Here is a 16,672-nt window from a genome sequence, read left to right on the forward strand (position 1 = left end):
GACATTTTGTAAAGATTAACATATACTACCTCACAACGGGTGAGAGGTGGCCTAGGAGAACTTTGGGATGTGGAAAATCTGTAGTGAGAATGAATCCGATGCCTGGGCCCTGGTCATAAACCTGCTGCTAACTAATGTGTGACCTCTCTTATCTAGCCACCCCTCCCCGCTTCCTGGATGATCCCTAAAGACTTCAACAGTTCTAACCCCTACGGATCTGTGCATAACTACTTACGGACATTTGGAAATTTATACCAGGCAATGATACGTTCTCTTTTCCCTACAGAGTGAAGGCCGCCCAGACCGAGTTAGGACAGCAAATCCTGGCCGATTTCGAAGAAGCATTTCCTTCCCAGGGTACCAAGGTATTGTTTTGCATTTTCCCTTCAGTCTTCGGATATTATCACCATTTGCGCCTGATGCACACTCCCTGTAGCTACTGTTCATTTACCATTCCAGAAGCGTTTGCCAGCAGCCGTAAAGTCTGTTTGCTAGAGGTTCAGGGTAATGAGACCATCCTTGATTTTAAATATCCCAAAACAACATTGATTCCCCATCTGTGTCCTCCCAGCATCAAAAAGTGAGGATTTGTTTCAGTTTAATTTAATGTGTGTCAAACCCAAGATGTCTGCCCAGTAAATTCCTTCTTTTTCTCATGGCTATGTTTTAAAAAAATAATAATAAAATTTTTTTTCAAGCCGCAGTGTTTTTTAGCATCGTTACATAACTTTTTGGTTTCAGTTTGGTGACGAGACAACTGGGAGGAACGTCCCCAGGCTTATGTAACTCTCGGAGTGACACAGTTAGGAGGCTGGCTTTTAATGATCCTGTTCTTTGGGATTAATCCCTTTAGCTCTCACTGGTAGCATAGCTGTTTGTGTTGTGTCTGCAAAGCCCACAGTATTTCACTTGTGAGCTATTGGTTACACTTCTCATGTAACAAGTTTTGCCTCACTTGGCCGTCACCGTGCCGGGGTAACTGCCGGGGTAACTGCCTTCAGCTCCATCCTGCAAATTGTAGCAGACATAATCTTAATGCTTTGCATGTGTTGGGGAGAGAAGAACCCTCAGAAGCTTTTTTCCCCCTCTATTATTTGAGCTATTTGAGGAGAAAGAACTGTGCAGCGCAGAAGTGACCCAAAGCACACGCCGGCAAGCAGCACTTGGTGGGTGGAGATGGGGGGCGATATATGTTCATTCACCGAGCCAAGGAACGTTTCCTGGATCTGCTCTATAATTCAATAACTGGAAATATCTTAATCGTTTTTCTTTGTGCCTCATAAAAGAAACTTAGGAAGTAGGTGGGGGTAGCAGCCCCAGCTTTGTAGATTACCTTCTACAGGAAACCTGTCTCTGATTTTAATGTCATAGATTCTGGCTGACTTCTAGCAATCAGGTAATTTATGTGTAAAGCACGTTCCTTTGTGGACTTCATCTTCCTTATTCACTTGCTGTAACTGCGGGGAGTGGATATTGGAAAGCTGTCCTGTAAAAAGGGGTTGTAAGGTATTCACAAATTACAAACACTAGCCTCTTCTTAGTCCAGGGTCTGCTCTACTATACTCTGCTGTTCACCCTGGTTTTAAGAAGTTTCAGAAAAATGTAGATGAAACCCAGCTTTATCATTTAGAAAAAAATAATGTTGACCTACCTTATATCTTTTTCCCAGACCCCACGAGGCAGATGAGGTGAAAAATGGTTTTCTTTAACAACTTGCTTCCCTTTTCTGTGTCTGGGTGACTTTTTATTAAGAGTTTTCTTTTTTCCTTCTGAATGACTATTGACTTCTCTTAAAGGCCTTGTGTTATTATTACTGTTTCACAAATGGAAATCAAGATTTTTTTAAAAAAAATTACCCAAAGGTTACCTATTAGGTCCTTTTTAAATGAAAAAATCTGAACCCATGAGCCCATAGGTTTTGGCTTTCGTGACTTCTCTGTCAGATCAAACCTTTTCATCTAGAAGCCAGAGCTGAGCAGTCAGGGTGCGCAGTGAATGACGGAACAGCCACTCAGCACGGAGCAAGTCAGAATTTTAACAATTTAGCTCTCGGGCAGCTTAGGTAACACTTAGGAAACTCTTGAACTTCAGTTGAGGTGGATAAATTGGGCAGAACTGACAAAAAAAAAAAATCATAAAGATTTGGAAGACCCTTAATCATCACCTAGTTAAAGTCCATTATTTTTTTTCACTTATATTTCAGATGAGTGTCAATAATTGTGCCAAAGCTGTGTGGCTATTTAGCCAAGCCAAGAGCAGATGCCAAGTGTTCTTTTCACTGTAACGCACTCAGCCAGCCATGTTCATTCAGTGAGTTACTATAAAGAAAGGTTCAGCAAGACTGAATTGCCTTCAGTAATACAAAGGCCTTCCCACCACGATGAATCAATACAGCCCCTTGATAGTTACTTCTACTGTTTCTTTTCAGGTCAGGGGGCCAGTATCATAATATTTTACCTTTGGCTGCCTGTCTGCGTGGTTGCCTATCAGTGGGACAATGCTGGTGGTTTAGAACCTGGGTTTAGGTTTTAAATGTTTTAAATGCCAGCACACTGTTTGGCACAAATAGAGCACCTTAAGAACAGGAATCCAAGGTTAGAATCGGGGGAAATTGGCATGTGTGGAGTGAGACTGGTATCATTCTGATTTTTAGGGCTCTTCAGCAAGCAAGGTGACTTCAGCTCAGATAGCAAAAGTTCCTACCATCATTGCTGGCCCTGTTTCTAAAATGTCTCATTGCTGATTCATGGAGTAGCTTTTATATTGGCTACTGCAGACTAGCTTAATGATTCTTTCATCAAGGAACAAGTAACTAAAATATCCATGCACAGCACAAAAATGAGTGTCAGGGGAGTGGAAGTAATAATAACATCATGAGTAGAACAAGAAGCAGCAGCTGTCAGAGGCCATAAGATTTAAAGGTCACTTCTGGCTTTTGAACTGGTGTGTGTTTGTTTTACCAGAGGCCAGGAGGACCCAGCAATGTCCTACGAGATGCTTGTCTGATTGCTAATATTTTGGACCCCAGAATCAAACAGGAAATCATCAAAAAGTTTATTAAACAACATCTGTCAGAATATCTAGTACTTTTTCAAGAAAACCAAGATGTAAGTATTGACCAAAGGAGATCAGATGTTACATTTGAATTTATTAATTTATTTTAAAATTTATTTTATTTATTTTATTTTTGGCTGCATTGGGTCTTTGTTGTTGCACGTGGGCTTTCTCTAGTTGCGGCTATCAGGGGCTACTCTTCGTCGCGATGCGCAGGCTTCTCATTGCGGTGGCTTCTCTTGTTGCGGAGCACAGGCTCTAGGCGCTCGGGCTTCAGTAGTTGTGGCTTGCAGGCTCAGTAGTTGTGGCACGCAGGCTCTAGAGTGCAGGCTTAGTAGTTGTGGCTCACGGGCTTAGTTGCTCCGCGGCATGTGGGATCTTCCCGGACCAGGGATCGAACCCGTGTCCCCTGCATTGGCAGGCAGCTTCTTAACCACCGTGCCACCAGGGAAGCCCTGTTACGTTTGAATTTTATTGAAAATTGATTGCTCTCAAGTCTGTGATTTATATTTTATTAGTGTTACTGTCTTAAAATGTTGATTGTTGGACCATGAATCCTAGGGGCTGACTGTACAGTTCAGCAATTCTTAACCATTTTGGGGTCACTGACCCTTTGGAAAAATTAATGAGAGCTACAGATCTTCTCCCCAAAAATGCACCTATGCATAAAACTTTGCATACAGTTTCAGGAAGTTTGTAGAACCCTGAAGCCCAATCATAGACCCCAGGTTAAGAACCTCTGGATCAAGTAAAAAAAAAGTAGCCTAGACTCTGCAACCGTGAGAAATAGAGAAATCGGTTTTGTTTTTCTTGGTTCTATGTTTTTGCTTATTTTCTTGAACTGTCAATACTACTTGTAAGCACTGGGGTGGATTTTGTTCCCTGCCTCCCCAAGGTTGCCTGGCTGGACAAGATTGACCGGCGCTATGCCTGGATCAAGCGCCAGCTTGTGGACTATGAGGAGAAATACGGCCGGATGTTCCCACGTGAGTGGTACATGGCGGAGAGGATTGCAGTAGAATTTTGCCACATCACAAGGTAGATGCCAACTCTCTACTGGTTTTGGTGTTGATTGAAATCAGTTGAAACCAGTTGATTGAAACCAATCCCCCAGTCTCTACAGGCTCTGTGTTGTCTTGTGGATTTGGTACCACTCCCACCTTTTTTGGTTTGTTTGTTTGAAAGTCATCATTTTAATGAGAATGTCTTCACCTGTGCTGGACTCCACTCAGAAGACTCCTCTCTTGAGAGTCAGATTTTGTATACCCAAAACCAAGTCCCAAACTCCAGCTGTAGCTATATCCCGCCTTCTCCAACTCTAGAGCTCCAACCCTAGAGGAGAGAGCATTATGTGAAGGCAAGGTAAACACTTGATAAGGAGACATGGCAAAGGTTACATGAGAAGCCCTGGGCCAGTAGATTGTAGCCAGAGCACTTGTTTGTGTGTTTGTTTTGCCTTAAGAGCAAAATATACCCAACACAGCAGCTAAGTCTGCTCTTATCTTTGCTCTAGGACTTTCCTATAGCCTCACCCTTGCCTTGAACAGCCTGCCGCCTTTTTTTTTTTTTAATTTTAATTAATTTATTTATTTATTGGCTGTGTTGGGTCTTCGTTTCTGTGCGAGGGCTTTCTCTAGTTGCGGCAAGTGGGGACCACTCTTCATCTCGATGCGCGGGCCTCTCACCATCGCGGCCTCTCTTGTTGCGGAGCACAGGCTCCAGACACGCAGGCTCAGTAGTTGTGGCTCACGGGCTTAGTTGCTCCGTGGCATGTGGGATCTTCCCGGACCAGGGCTCGAACCCATGTCCCCTGCATTGGCAGGCAGATTCTCAGCCACTGCGCCACCAGGGAAGCCCCCCAGCCTGCCTTCTTAATCAACTAAAAGCTCATCAACCAGATTTCCCTGTAGCGGTTCATTGCCTCACATTTTCCCACGTGTCTGTATCACCTATATCAATGTGCAGTGAGAATACATCCATCATTGTCCTGCTTTTCTTTTTTTTAAAATAAATTTATTTATTTATTTATCTATTTATTTATGGCTGCATTGGGTCTTCATTGCTGCACACCGGCTTTCTTTGGTTGGGTCAAGCGGGGCCTACTGTTCATTGCAGTGCATAGGCTTCTCATTGCAGTGTCTTCTCTTGTTGCGGAGCACGGGCTCTAGGCACGTGGGCTTCAGTAGTTGTGGCATGCAGGCTCTAGAGCGCAGGCTTAGTCGTTGTGGCGCATGGGCTTAGTTGCTCCGCAGCATGTGAGATCTTCCCGGACCAGGGCTCGAACCCTATGTCCCCTGCATTGACAGGTGGATTCTTAACCACTGCGCCACCAGGGAAGCCCTGTTCTGCTTGTCTACTTGCTGGGTAGATTGTTCCAGAGGGGCAGGGGCAGTATCTACTTCAGTGACATAGTAGACACTCAGGAAATAGTTGTTGAGAACATTTCCCACCCCTACTACAGTGTTTATAGTCTTTGGATAGTTAATATTATTGGCATCTGAGTGTTCTAAGCATTTTAAAGACCTTCTCTCATTCATTCTGTCTTCACTTTCCATGAGTGTAGCCCAGGACCAGATAGTCTCTCTTTTTTTTTTTTAATTTATTTCTTTGTTTGTTTATTTATTTATTTTTGGCTGCGTTGGGTCATCATTGCTGCGCACGGGCTTTCTCTGGTTGTGGCGAGCAAGGGCTGCTCTTTGTTGCGGTGTGCGGCCTTCTCATTGCCATGGCTTCTCTTGTTGTGGAGCACAGGCTCTAGGCGCACGGACTTCAGTAGTTGTGGCACACGGGCTCATTGGTTGTGGCTCGTGCACTCTAGAGTGCAGGCTTAGTAGTTGTGGCACACAGGCTTAGCTGCTCAGCGGCATGTGGGATCTTCCCAGACCAGAGCTCGAACCCGTGTCCCCTGCATTGGCATGTGGATTCTTAACCACTGCGCCACCAGGGAAGTCCCAGATGGTCTCTTTATATCAAAGAATTAAAGCCCAAGAAGTATAGATCAACGTATCCATTGACAAAGCTAAAGCTAGAGTCAAAAGTTTTTATCTTTGCTTGCAGCTTTACCACAACAGTGGTGGGAACGGGCTTTTATTGGTTATGTAGTCCCTTCTAATAGTGCACAATTACATTAACTCCAAGTTACTTAATTTATTTTTTTATTTTTTATTTTTTTATAAATTTATTTATTTATTTATGTATTTTATTTTTGGCCGTGTTGGGTCTTCATTGCTGCGTGTGGGCTTTCTCTAGTTACATCGAGCAGGGGCTACTCTTTGTTGTGGTGCATGGGCTTCTCATTGCGGTGGCTTCTCTTATTGTGGAGCATGGGCTCTAGAGCGCAGGCTCAGTAGTTGTGGCACACAGGCTTAGTTGCTCCGCAGCATGTGGGATCTTCCTGGACCAGGGCTCCAACCCGTGTCCCCTGCATTGGCAGGTGGATTCTTAACCACTGCGCCACCAGGGAAGCCCCAGGTTAATTTATTTATTAATTTATTTTTTAAAAAATATTTATTTATTTGTTTGTTTGTTTAGGGTGCATCGAGTCTTAGTTGCCGCATGTGGGATCTTTAGTTGAGGCATGTGGACTTCTTAGTTGTGACATGCATGCGGGATCTAGTTCCCTGACCAGGGATTGAACCCGGGCTCCCTGCGTTGGGAGCACTGAGTCTTACCTACTGGACCATCAGGGAAGTTCCAACTCCAAGTTAATTTTTAAAAAAGTCCCATATCTAAGCATAACTGAACCACCTTAGAGTAATTCATGGTAGTCATCTCTCTTAAAATCATAGGTACAGTCAAGTTGTATGCTTTAAGGGTACATTGTGGGGGGCGTGGGGATTTCTGAGGGATATTGGCTGTTGATTTTGTTTTTTAATAGGCTTTATTTTTTTAGAGCAGATTTAGGTTCACAGCGAAATTGAGAGGAAGATACAGAGATTTCCCATATACCCCCTGCTGCCGCATCCCTCCAGATAGCCTCCCCCATTATCAACATCCCCGACCAGAGTGTACCCTGTGTTACAATTGCTGAACCTACACTGACACATCATTACCAAGCAGAGTCTGTAGTTTACATTAGGGTTCACCCTTGGTGCTGTACATTCTTTGTGGTGGTGGTTTTCAGAAACACATTTGCTACTGGATTTAGATAACCTTTTTGTACTGATTCAAGGTTGATTGTGGTTATGACTTTCTTAAGTCCTGATAAGCAAAGAAAGAGTGAATTCCTTGAGAAATTGATAAGTAATTCGCTTTAGCCTCCAGTTCAGTGACTTGCAAAATTCATTTTCTGTGAAAAATGAAGTCCGCAGGAGACTGGGAGTACCCAAAAGCCAACACATCTGCTGCTGTTGCGTCAGCTAATGTCAGTGTTGCTGCCAAGCTTTCATTATTCGAATTTTGGCTAAAATCCTACAGATACATAATTCTCAAATAAATTCAGAGACTCTTTATTTGGTTTTTGTCATTTATTTATGAGGAAAGATGACCCATAGCTCAGTACTTACTAAGAACTCTTGTGTTACTGCTCCCTTACCACTTAACATTCCGAGACGGGACACTTGAGTGTCACGTAAGCTTCACAGGCAGGAACCACCCAGACATGTACGTGTCACTTTTCACATGGGGATTCCCGTCTCTCACGTCTCTTTCCAGGGCTCCTGCTGTCTGGTGGAAGAGGTGATTATTGAGCTCTCTGGAAGAGGGAGGGCTTTGTAATTCAGTACTTAATGACTTGTGAAATTATATAGAATATTTGCATTTTTATAAAATACTGAGTAAATGCTTCATATATATTATTAACAAATTATTGAGAAGTTTAAAGATAAAAATTGTAGTACCCATGTAAACAAATTGATGTCCATAATCCTTGAGGTTTTTTTTTTTTGACTAGTAGATAATTTCATCTTAAAATTGTTATTTAGAACATGTATTTCTATTCCCTGAGCATTAAACTTAGTGATAGACCTCAGGTTTTGAAATGACCACATACTTTTTTTTTTTTTATAATATAAGCTAAAGCCACTTACTTTGTCTTATCTTGAATGATTAGTTTGTTTGACAACATTCTTATATCTTTAATTTGAAGGACAGAACTGGCCAAGATCATGCGTACCAGAGCTAAGGAAATTGAAGTGAAATTGCTTCTCTTTGCTATTCAAAGAACGACTAACTTTGAGGGGTTTCTTGCAAAACGCTTCTCCGGGTGTACCCTGACAGATGGAACTCTGGTAAGACGGTCCTAAGGGAGACTGGACCAGGAAATCAGTGGCCTGGGTGGGTGGGCTTCACTTCAGTCTTTCACACTGTGGTGGTTCCATCCATTGGCTCAAGTGCTTAATCCCCATCCCAGGGATTTTGCTGAATTTGTGCAAATAGTCATACAGAATACTCTGTATGGATTTATTGTTTGTCTATTATGCAGTACTTCATGTTTCTAGAATGTCCTGTCATCATTTTGTCTAAGGATAGGCCCCATTTTAAAGACTAGTAATTCTGTGAGTCATAGAGGCCTCACTTATTCAGTCACAAATACCTTATTACATTATCAACTCTTGAGTTTTACTAACAATTAGGATATGTTTAGAGGAAATGTACCAAGAAAGAGGTGAACTGCAGCCTTAAAAGCAGAAAACATTGGAGATTTCTACAATGTTCGTCATTGAAGAATGGTTAAATAAAATATGGTAAATTCATGCTGTGGAATAGGTATAGCAGTTTGAAAGTGGTAGAATGGGGAATAGATCTAGATGTGCTGTCATAGAAAGAAAACCTCTCACATATATTAGGTGCAAAATGTAAGCTGCAGCCCAGTATATATGGCATAATTCCATTTGTGTGAGAAGCATATTTATATATGTAAATAGGTAAGAAAAAGGTCTGGAAATGATAACAGTGGATGGATGTCTCTGGGGAAAGGAAATTAGAGTGAGACTAGGTAGAGAAGCAAAGAATTTTTTTTTTTCATTTTATTCTGGTAATTTGTTTGAATTTTTCTTATACAAATGCATTTATATACTTTTTTTTTTTTTAATTTTATTTATTTATTTATGGCTGTGCTGGGTCTTCGTTTCTGTGCGAGGGCTTTCTCCAGTTGCGGCAAGCGGGGGCCACTCTTCATCGCGGTGCGCGGGCCTCCCACTGTCGCGGCCTCTCCCGTTGCGGAGCACAGGCTCCAGACGCGCACGCTCAGTAGTTGTGGCTCACGGGCCCAGCTGCTCCGCGGCATGTGGGATCTTCCCAGACCGGGGCACGAACCCGTGTCCCCTGCATTGGCAGGCGGATTCCTAACCACTGCGCCACCAGGGAAGCCCCTGCATTTATATACTTTTTAAACTTTGCTTTTACATAGTCTAACAACGTTGTTTTTCAATTTTTTTTAAATGAGGGAGATGGCCCAAACAGTGACTTCCAAACTTTCTCCCCCTCCTCCTCCCCCTCCTCCTCCTCCTCATTCCTTTTTTAATTGAAGTATAGTTGATTTACAGTGTTGTGTTAGCTTCAGGTGTACAGCAAAGTGATTCATTTATACATATATGTATTCTTTTTCAGATTCTTTTCCATTATAGCTTATTACAAGATATTGAATATAGTTTTCTGTGCTATACAGTAGGTCCTTGTTGTTTATTTTATATATAGTAGTGTGTATCTGTTAATCCCGTATTCCTAATTTATCCCTCTCCATCTCTTTCGCCTTTAGTAACCATAAGTTTATTTTCAATGTCTGTGAGTCTAAACTCTTCCTTCTAACAAACTGTGATGTGGGATCCACACAGAATAAGAGCTCACAGTTTGGGAACCTCCACTGTGTATCTCACACTGTGCCAGGTGCGTTTGCCTGCAGTCCATCACTTTGCTTCATCAACTGTAGGAAATACTCCTTTGAAACTTACTCGAGGTCACACAGCTAATAGGCACATATAGAAAACTCTGAGCTATTGTGCTTGAAGCAGGGGCAAGGCAGAGATTGGGCCTAGAGTGCCTTTCTGTCGCTCACCCGTCACCTCTACTACTTTCTCTGGCCCCCACCCTGCCGGTCATAAAATCCTGGGACCTCACTGGAATCCCCTCTTTGCCGCCCCCCAAGACCTGCCCCAGAGTAGGCACGTAAGGAGCTGGTCCCTCAGGGCAGTGGGCTGAAGCGTGGTGATGGCAGCGCTTAGTTTTAAGGGAAGACCATAAAACCCTGTCTACCCAGGGCCACTCGTGACCTCACTAAAATAAAATGCAGGGAACCACAAAGCACTCTTTCCATACTTAACAAATAAAACTATATATATACAGATATATGGACGCTCCTCTGCTTGTTAACTCATGTTCAGAATGGATTTCTTCTTATTAACAAGGAAAAAAAAAATAGTACATGAGACAAATGAAAGTGCCCTTAAAGAAAATGCAAATCCCCAAAGGCAGCAGGTCACACAGATGCTATCGAGAAAAGCTTGTGTCTCTCCTGAGAAGTATTTGGTTGACTTCAGCGCCCTGACGTCCTCATGCTGGTGCTCCTCTCCTCCCTGCCCGAGCTGTGCTTTTGGCCTGGTTTCCAACAGAGACTCGTGTGGCTCCGGTTCAGCCCTCCAGGGATCTGCTGGGGACCAGGCGGTTTGAGTGTTGAGCACAGGCCCCAGCTGGGTGTCCGCCTGCGTCACACGGCTCCCTGCCGGGCAGGGTGGGTAGTGCACGGGGTCAGGCTCCGGGAGCCAGTAGTCCAGCTCACTGTTCAGGAAATGTGTCCCTTGAAGAGTGCTTGAATAACAGCAGTCCTAAACACCTGTTTTGAGCCATTCCTCCCTTCCTTTGGCTGGGCCCTTCTTCCTAGTGATTTTGGTTTTACATTTAGGGAGCTCTAATGTCGCAGGGGAACGAATGGCCGGCCCTGTGGTACCTGATGACCAGGAGACCTTGTAAACTCGGGGCTGTCCTGGGACACGTCAGGTCTCACCTGTGCTAGGAAATGCCCCAAAGGTCAAAAGAGCTGGAGTAATGTGGGCTGGGAAGGCCCCCTCTACACCAGGTGAGGCTACTGTGCAGGGTAACCACGTAGAGACCGTGAAAAACAGGCAGGAGCTGAATGTAAGTTTGCAAAGACAGCGCTTTTTCTGTGGAAAGCTGGTATAGGAATGTCAAAGCAGCAGTTGGTCAGCTGTTAACCGACTTCTGTCTGAGGGAGGAGAGGGCTGGAGGTACCTGTTCTTTGGGGCAGCCCAGCCTCTCCGCTTTCACCCGCTGCCAGGGCCACGCTCCTGGGCTGCAGCCTTCCAGCTCCTGGTCACTAGGAACCCCTGAACCTTTCCCACCAATCCCTTCCTTTTTCGACTTCTGGTTTTGAAATGTTCTGGCATAATCGATTTACAGAGATCTCCTCCAGTTGCTCAGCTGTTGCTTGCCTCTCCTATAAAGTTTGCAGAGAGTTTCAGTTTACAGATCCTTGGCCAGGAAATCCTGCTGAGCCAGGAGCTTTTCATTCATCCCTCCAGTTGGTCAGCTGTCTTCTGCACAGACTTCTCCAAGTCACTCGACGTCTTTAAGTCAGCTCTTCCCCCAGACTGTTCTTTGTCACAGTTAGTGTGACCCGGTGATCATTCTGCATTTTCCAAGTCCTGACCATGGCTGCTGCATAGCCTGTGAGGATTTTCCCTTAAAGATTAGTTTCTAGAAAGGCAGCAGAACTCCTCTGGCCTCTTCCACAAGGCAGGCCAGGTCTTGGAGAATTGGTTCACTGCAGCCCTGCTGTGGGGAGATGTGAACGCCGTGCTTCTCACTGTCGGTGATGTTCACTCTGACCCTGGTCCTGCCGACACCTTGCTGTGGGCAGTTGGGGCCACACCTTCGTCAGTAGCCTGTAAGCCTTAGCATCAGGGACCCGGATGGATTTAGTCATGACCACTGACCATGCTCCCAACAGACAGGGTTGGGAAGAGGCTGGCCTGGCTTGGGCCAGGAGGGCCACCTGGCCTGATGGCCACGCTAGCTGCTGGATCCCCCCCCTGAAGACTGGCTGCTCCTTGTCTCCTTACCTCCTCCGCGTCGTGCCTTGATCCCAGGATATACCTTTTGGAAAATCTTCTGTGGTCACCCTTTTGTTTCAGGGTATCAGAACTACAAAATGAACCAGAGTATATCATAATACCCTTTAACATATGCCAAATTTCATAGAAAGTTAGCAAATTCCTTGGAAGATTATAGAGCAGATAAGAAGTCAGCCAAGGAGCCAGGTTGACCAGAGAGCCTCCCAGGCCTGTGCCCTTCCCCCTCTTCACTTTATCACTCAGGTCCTTTTAAGCCCCTTGGTGACTGATTGACAGTCAAACAACGAGGGTGAGCTTGAGAGGGGACAGGCTCACCTGGAAAGCCCTTCCTAACTGATCCATGTGATGCATCATCTTTTGCTCTATTTTTGACAGATGCGATTTGACATCTGTTAGAAATCTAGATGAAAGAGCCTTAAGGACAGGGCTTGTTTTGTTTTTTACTATCCCAGCCCCAACAAGCTTATAACACCCTGTGCTGTAACTGTTACTGGAAGAAGGGAGCTGCCAAGCCTTCTAGCTAATTGCCTAAACTCCTGACCCTTTAGGAGGGATTTAAAATAGTCTGTAAATTAAGGGACTTCCCTGGCAGTCCAGTGGTTAGGGCTCTGCACTTCCAGTGCAGGGAGCATGGGTTCGATCCCTGGTCAGGGAACTAAGATCCCACATGCTGTGTTGCACGGCCAAAAAAAAAAAAAAGAAAAGTCTGTAAATTAAAATACCTTGAAAGTAAAAGCAAATGTCTAGGTATGATTTAACTATGCCCACATGCATTATTAAGGACTCGACGATTAGATTTAAGGTTAAACATTATATTCAGCCTTTATGAAAGCACTGAAGTGAAAATCACCTTAAAATGGTGAATTTTATGTTAATTATATCACAATTTTAAAATACCAAGGGTTTTAGAAAATATTGTCTGAGCTTAGTTATAAATCATCTTCACGTTTCAGGTAATTTGTTTACCAAAAAGAGAGACGGGGGGAGAGTAATACATGCTTGTTAAAGCGCAAATAAATTTTAAAAGAACAATCTCTTCTTTCTCAATTACTCTAAATCCCTCTCCCCAGAGATGTGCACTGTTTAACAATTTGGGGTATAATTTGAGACTCTTCCAAGCATACACGTGCACGTGCACACACACACACACACACACACACCGGGTTTTTTTGTTTGTTTGTCTGTTTGTTTTACAAAAAACAGACAGTGTTGCCCATGTGTCTGAAGAGGACTTTATTTAGTGCTTCTCATGTGATCAGCATTTATCCACAAGTGTTTTTCAAGCTCCGTCTTGGTGCAGGGCCTTGGGAAAAGATGAAAAATTGAATCAGACAGTTGCTTATGTTCTATTAGGAGAAAGAAACCTATACATAACTGTCACAACATAAGATATGAACATGGTGGTACCAAGAACAAAAGAGGGGTTCCAGTGATGTTAAACCAGGTGCAAATAGTCCTGTACTTACCGTCCTATCAGCTGAAGCCTCCAAGCCATCTCTTTAAGAACAAATCAGGAACTGGGCCGGAGTAAAGTGTTTATGGAATGAGAAATGCAGAAATTGTGGAACTTTCACCTCATAATGAAAGCTCTCTCCTCCAGAGAAAGGAAGTACATTCATCTTAAATTTCAGAATTCCTTCTTTGATAATTTGAAGTGTCCAGCTAAGGCCTCAGAAAGGCATGTGTGCAGGCAGACCCAGATATGGATGTACTACTGACTAAAGCCTGACCATCTCTTCCCAACAGTAAATTAGACAGGTTTGCTGGCCTGTGGCCCTTGTGGTTCTGAAGGTGGGTGTGGGGAGTCCCATGTGGTTTAATTAGTAGGAATTAACTTGCCGAATGAAGAATTTTTCCTTCCTGTATGGACTTGAAATCAACTGTCATCATAGCAAAAAGAATGAATCCTTTTAAAATTGGAAAGTCGTTCATTTCTCGGCAAATTTTTGGTTTCACTTAGCAGCCCCAGAGCTCATGGAATATGTCATTTGAGTTCTTTCAAATCTAAACCTAACCTTGTAATTCTCTGTGGGCTCTGACAGCCGCAGAGCAGGAATGAGAAGCATGGTCTGGTTGGCTCCGCCCAAGGGGCCCTTGCACAGAAGGCTGAGTTGTGCCGGTGATGGCTGCCTCCAAAGACTTGTTCTTTTATCACAGCAAATCAATCTGAGCAGTAACATGGCCCCCTAAATAGCAGGAGTCTATGTCCACCCTTCAGGGTTTTATGATATAACATTTGCCAATAGGATGGTGGTACAGGCGTTACTTTGAGGGCTTCATTGGAGACTGGGGAGAAGGGTGAAGCCTTGTAATTTGATGGGTGCATTGCTTTCATTTCCTGGAGAGCTCCCAAAGAGACGATATAGTAGGGACAGGATCTCACTTGTGATTAAAAAGAATTCTTTTTGTGAGTCTTCGAAGTCCTGTGCTCACTGCTCTTTCCCTCTGGAGAGTTGCTTCACTGAGAGAGGCACGGCCACGGTTCTGCCTTCGTGACTTGCCCCCCCCCCCCGATTAAACACTAACGACAGCCCCCATGTGCTGAGCTTCCCCTATGAGCCGGCCGTCGTGTGAAGCTGCTCTATAGACATAGTCATGCTTTGCGTGCGTTATCTCATTAATTCTCATGACAGCTCCGTGCAGCGGGTGTTGATATCCCTTCACGTTGCAGCTAGAAGGACTGAAGCATGGAGAAGTTAAGCCACATTCCCAAGTGGTAGAGCCTGGGCGCGAACCCAGCCCCGTCCCTCAGTCAGTGGTTGCACCAGCCACACAGTTGCTCGGGCCAGAAAGCGCACGACTCTCGATTCCTTTCTTTTCTTCCTCCTCACATCCACTCTCTCACCAAGTCCTCTTGACTCTCTCTCCTAAAGATGCCCCAGGTCTGGCCACTTTTTTCCATCTCCACAGCTCTAGCTTAGCCCACTCCCACATCAGCCCCGCCTGGCACACTGCAGCAACCTCTTCAGACTCTAAAACTGGATCCTACCGCTGCCCTGTTTAAAACCCCCAGTGACTGCCCAGTTGCCCTGAGAAGAAAACCTAACCTTTCCCACGGCCCACGACAGGCTGTGTGATTGGGTCCCGGCTGCCCCGCCCCCTCACCCCCTCCTCCTTTCATTCCAGCCTTTGCATGGGATCCCCCTGGTGAGAATGCCCTTCTCCAGATCTTTGCCCCACTGGCTCCTTCTCCTCATTCAAGTCTGCTCAAAAAGCCACTCCTCACAGGGGCCCTCTCGGGTCACCATATGAAGAAGCACTTCCCCGGCCTCACCCCCAGCCCAGCCCAGTTCCTACATTGTATTTTCATCGCAGTGCCTCCCTTCTTTATCTTGCTCAGTGCTGCGTCTCCGGTGCCTAAGAGTGTGCCTGGAGCTGAGCAGATGCTCAGCCCATGACTACGGAATGGAAGGTGTCACGTGCTGGTCCCTTTGCCCAGAAAGCCCCGGCCATCCCATGCCCCTCCCACAGTGAACTGTGGAGCATCCTTCAGGTCTGGCTCAAACGTCGTTTCCTTGGGGAAGTTTTCTGTGACCCTCTGTTGCATCCTTTCGTAACCTTTGCTTTTCCTGCAAATAATCACATATGCTTGTGTGATTATGTGGTTAGAGTCTGTCTCTCCCACCTGACTGTAAGCTCCCTGAGGGCAGAGGGTGACCCACCTTGCTCCCTGCTTTCTTTGTCGTGCCCAGCACATCCCTTTGTCGAGTGGGTGAATGGAGGCGTGAATCCCTTTTCTGATATCAGCTTGGTCCCGGGTTGGAATGTGTGTGCCTGAAATGAACAAGAAGTTCCTGAGTGCCCCTGACTCCCTGGTAATCTCATCAGTATGTTACTAGAGAGAGACTGCGGGAGTAGGAAAGACACCTTTCCTTTTGGGAATCTCCTGACCCGGTGACACCAACAAGTAGCCCACATTATACGGCCTGAAACGTTGCTCTGCTTTTTCACTGTTGCCTTTTATGTTTCCTTCTTACGACTTATGTCCACCCATTGGATGCTCCACCGGTGAGCATGGAGCCCAGGAACACCCTCAGTCCACTTCACCAATGTCCCCTTTTTGTCATGATTTCCAGGAACACATTGTTTTTAAAATGAGGCCCAGCTGTATGTAATTGTGAGACGTTATTATCAACCCTGGTAGACCTAGCAATAGATGAGGAACGTTTGGTTCAAAAATTCATATCCTGTTTCTGTGGCTGAATGATTTTGAACAAAGCTTTTCCCTTCAGTTGCTCCCTTGCTCTGTACGCCTCCAGAGGACTGCAAGACTCAGAATCGTAGAGACTCAGCTCCTCGGTATGGTCCCCAAACCCACTGTTGAGCCAGTGGGATCAGGAATCCAGTGCTACTAACTAATTTAACTTGTTGTTGAAGCTTAGATTCCCTTTCTCACCCTCACCCTAAAACACCAGCAACCCTCACAGAGACAACTAAAACTTAGAAATACGGCTTTCAAAGAAACATTTCTAAAAATATCCTAATTTTGAAAATGAATGTAAATTGCTTTACATTTATAAGGATTTTTTTTCCATATCAGGCAAAGAAGCCAAAGTTCGGAGTGTATCCGTTTGAAATGTTTGCTGGGTTCT

At 44.7% G+C, this 16,672-nt stretch overlaps 1 protein-coding gene across 7 annotated transcripts in view; it reads left to right on the forward strand.

Moving 5' to 3' along the window:
* Positions 1-16,672, forward strand: part of VPS53 (VPS53 subunit of GARP complex) — a 146,869-nt gene that overhangs the window by 46,077 nt on the left and 84,120 nt on the right. For all 7 annotated transcript variants that reach the window (XR_005017674.1, XR_005017675.1, XR_005017676.1 and 4 more), the window contains 4 exons: positions 287-365; positions 2,964-3,107; positions 3,950-4,092; positions 8,141-8,282. Coding sequence is in view for 1 of the 7 variants with exons in the window: in XM_036835522.1 (XP_036691417.1) it covers positions 287-365; positions 2,964-3,107; positions 3,950-4,092; positions 8,141-8,282 (508 nt within the window). In the remaining 6 variants the exon portion in view is untranslated. The remainder of the gene's footprint in view (positions 1-286; positions 366-2,963; positions 3,108-3,949; positions 4,093-8,140; positions 8,283-16,672) is intronic.

This window comes from Balaenoptera musculus, chromosome 20, assembly GCF_009873245.2.
Source record: "Balaenoptera musculus isolate JJ_BM4_2016_0621 chromosome 20, mBalMus1.pri.v3, whole genome shotgun sequence".
Taxonomy (NCBI): Eukaryota; Metazoa; Chordata; class Mammalia; order Artiodactyla; family Balaenopteridae; genus Balaenoptera; species Balaenoptera musculus.